Here is a 3,880-nt window from a genome sequence, read left to right on the forward strand (position 1 = left end):
TTCTCCTGGCTGTAACCGATCTTCGCCCAGTAAGCCCCGTTATCGAGAACCAGCGTGGCCATCCTGAAAACCACAACCGATCATTTACAAATCAATTCATCATTGTTTATCTCTATTTATCCCTGAATTCAGTAACTGCGATGCATTATAGGTCCAGGATGAAAATATGGTCCGTGTGGAAACACGTCTGTCCTTTGGTTCCGCCGCTTCAAACTTCTTCTTCTTACTGAGTTTTATTGGCGGTTGGCAAAAAACGTTAGGTGAGCATTACCGCCACCATCTGGTATGGAGTGTGGACCACATGGCAGAAAAAGAAAAATATATATATAATCTATAAAATATATAATCTGTTTCAGAAATTCAAATATAACACGATATCCTCTGCTTCCTGATTCCTTTTGCAATAAATCGACAATGTCAAGTTTAATTTCTGATCTCCATTTAAGTCTGTTATTAATGGCGAAGAAGCTCTGTCATCCAGGTTATAGTCATTAAAAAAAAACAAAAAAAAAAAAAACACTGGAAAAACAAACGAACCAAACCTGGAAAATAAAGTAAAATTTTTTTATTATTATTTTTTTTAACTTTGTTTGAATGTCTATTATGTTTATTTAGGGATGGAAAGATTGAAACTTCATCAAGCTTTTCTAAAAAAAAAAATTGAATTGTCTTACAAGTCCCTTCTCATCATCGATAAATTACAATTCAGTTAATGTACATACATAAACTGAATTGTAATTTAATGCTCAGTAATGAATAAATGAAATGGAATTGTAATTTAATACTAAATACCTTCAGTAATAACCTTCAGGATTACTTTAACAGAGTTCTCCTCCCCAAAAAGGCTTCAATTTATCAGATCATTGTCAGATCATGCAATTATAATTTTTCAATAATTTGTTCCACTTTCCTCTGTATCACTGAAAAATGCTGCAGAGGGAAACCAATTAATTCATTCAGCTTCACAGTTAGATGATTTTGGGGTGTTTTTTTTTTTGGGTTTGCTAGTTCTCAGCGTACTGCCTTAGAAAACAAAGCTCCTTTGCAAAAGAAAAAACTTAAATAGAAAACTGGCTCCCTAGGGAAAATGGCGCTCTACATGCCTACCTAGTGTGGAAAAACAGTGTTTTCCTGCTGTATAAGACGACCCATAAAGCAAGGGCAACCTATTTCTGCTTATTAATAGAGGAGAATAAGAGTAATCTAAGATTTCTTTTTAATCAACATCCAAATGGCATGGCAGACTCAGCAGATGGAAAATAATATTTAACCAATAAGCCTCGAGTCTGTTTCTAAATGGTGAACATTTGTTTTAAACAAGCTTGTTTTCATTAAGTGAGTGAAGTTACTGACAATGGATGGAGTGGCCAAACATTTTACTGAAGTAAGATGGTGATAGTTTTATCTTAAAAAGAAACACACTGTAAAACTACTCCTAAAAGTACATTTTTAAAGTAAATGTTACTAGTTACAACTCACCTGTTAGGAGCTGTCTACAGAACTTATATCTCTTAAGGTTGAAATTCTAAGAAAATAATCCTAATTTGATCAATTCTATGACTTTTCTTTAAAACGACATGACTGAGAGCTTCAGTGTGAGGATTCTTCATTTAGACCAACCCGAAAATTAAAAATGCAGAAATGAGATCAGCTTTCATACTGAGTCAGGTTAGTTGGAGCCTTTTATTAAACACTTTTTTGTTGTTGAACATTCCAGAAAACTTGTCAAATATAAAAAAAAGGCACTTATTTTACATCACCTCTTTTAAATAGCTTTTCTTTGTATATACAGAATATTTACATGTTTTTTGCTCTAACAGCGGAGGTGATGCTGAGCTGGTTAAACAGACAGACAGATAAAAGCAGAGACCAAATCTTAACTTAAACTTTATGCTCCAACCATCGGTTCTGACTATAAACTTTGAGTTAAATGGAACAAAATGAAAGAATCCTTTAGCTGCTTCCAATGGGTAACGGATGTCAAATAAACCAAAACACAGAGTAAAAGAGCCATTAAATCCATACAGGCCTTTGTTTATGTGAGGAAATGCATGGATTGTGGCTGCAGCTGATAAACAAACAACCTAAGAAAGACTCAAAATATTTTATCACATAATTTAAAACAGAAAAATGTCTTTAAAACTATAATTACAAACATCACACGTCGAAAAAAACGATGCAGTTCTGCTGGATGAGACTCGTTATAAAGTTTGCTTTAACAGCATAAAACTATACCTGCTATAATCTGTTATTAAAATAATTAAATGTGGTACAAATAATCTGCAGTTTTTGTTGTTACTTAACAGAATATTTTATGTTTCAATCAAAAACTTAACAGAATCACGGACTTAAACCAAAAACGGGAACATCCTCCTTGCACCAGAATCACTAAAACTCTGAAGGCGGATCCGGGTCTCTTGCTGTGTTGCCATGGTGAAGATATCAGTGGGAGGAGCTGCGATCATTAGCGATATCCTGCAGGCGGCGCAGCAGGCTGGTGTGGTTGTCGGGACAGACCCGTTTAGGCGATGCCTCTTCATCTAGGGGGATGCTGCGCTTCCTGGTGGGAGTCTCTCCGGTCCGGATCATGCTGTTGATTTCTTGGAGACGCTGCGGAGACGAAAACACGTTAATAATAAGCAGAAGGTAAAGGTTCAAGAGAGTGGCGGATCTGTGGGGGCTTACGTTGGGGGGGCTGGTGCAGATGTAGTAAGAAATGCGATCCCCCGTAGTCGGAGACGGGGAGGAGGGAGTCCTGTGAGGTGAGATGTATATGGAGTGTTTGCTGGAGAGCAGCATCCGCCGAGGAGAGCCTGTCCTCAAGGACGGGTACGGACACAGAGGGGGGGTCTCAGCCTGCGGAGAAAAGGAAATAATGGCTTTAAGCTTCACAGGTGAGACGCAGGTCCGGTCACAGGTTCAGGCTGTGGAACATCCCGGAACATTCAGCCGCATTCAGAGATGGAAAAACCAATGCTTTGAACATAGCTTTATTTTAAACTCTAACAGTTATTTTAAACTCTAACAGTTTATAATCTGCCATATTTAAAGCCCCTGTCACACCTTGCTGATTTAGACCAGCTTATGCCTGACGTACCAAAAATCTGGCAAAAACTCTGAAACACAGCGAGCACGTCCCGACGTATGCCAGCAGGTGCCATTCGTGGGGCATAAGTTACAGTTACGTTATCTGATCGCTAACATACGTTAAGTCTAAGTTACTGATAAGTCGTGGTGTCCAGCTTATCCAAAAGCTGGACACAATGAGTAACTTATGCGTAACTTATTAAGAAATTCTCTCCAACACATTTCGACGTATCTGACGTTCCAGATGACCGCTGTGCATGTTTCTAACGTACAGCTACCGTATAATGGCGTATTGGCAGTGTTTTGGTATAAAAGGGGGTTCACAGGAGGAAACCGTCTGTTCTCCTCCAGACTGCATCGCCATCGGAGGGCGAGCGAGAAGGTGAGTGTGATGGATCTTCCCTTCGTTCACGCCCACGACTACGACCAACAAACTTCCTAGCAGACATGACGCTGAATCTGCTGCGACTGCAAATCTTCTTTATTTCTTTTTTTATTACTTTTTTTTTTTTTTTTTGGCGGGAAGTAAACAGCAGCTAGGTTAATAGCGCGATCAAAGACATCTTTTTATGCAGACCGGTTGCTCCGGGGGCATCGCTGCCTTCCAAAGGACACTGGCTTGTCCATCATTTCATGGACATTAGGCTGAAATGTGTTATGCATAAGTTAGGCTGTCTTTGGACATGAGCTCTGGACTTATGAATAAGCTAGCTATTAGAGACTGACATTTTTTCGGGAATCCCACGGGTCACGGGATTCCCGTGGGATGGGAGTCAGTATTAGTAACGATCAC

The 3,880-nt window shown here is 39.1% G+C and overlaps 1 protein-coding gene across 1 annotated transcript in view; it reads right to left on the reverse strand.

Moving 5' to 3' along the window:
* Positions 1-1,684: 1,684 nt before the first annotated feature.
* rbl2 (retinoblastoma-like 2) overlaps positions 1,685-3,880 on the reverse strand; it is a 23,154-nt gene continuing 20,958 nt past the window's right edge. The window contains exons 18-19 of the mRNA XM_015398866.1: positions 2,686-2,915; positions 1,685-2,610 (exon numbers count right to left, since the gene is read on the reverse strand). Of these exons, the coding sequence (XP_015254352.1) occupies positions 2,443-2,610; positions 2,686-2,915 (398 nt within the window). The 3' untranslated portion in view covers positions 1,685-2,442. The remainder of the gene's footprint in view (positions 2,611-2,685; positions 2,916-3,880) is intronic.

The sequence above is a fragment of the Cyprinodon variegatus genome, unplaced genomic scaffold, assembly GCF_000732505.1.
Source record: "Cyprinodon variegatus isolate N-32 unplaced genomic scaffold, C_variegatus-1.0 Scaffold968, whole genome shotgun sequence".
NCBI classification, from domain to species: domain Eukaryota; kingdom Metazoa; phylum Chordata; class Actinopteri; order Cyprinodontiformes; family Cyprinodontidae; genus Cyprinodon; species Cyprinodon variegatus.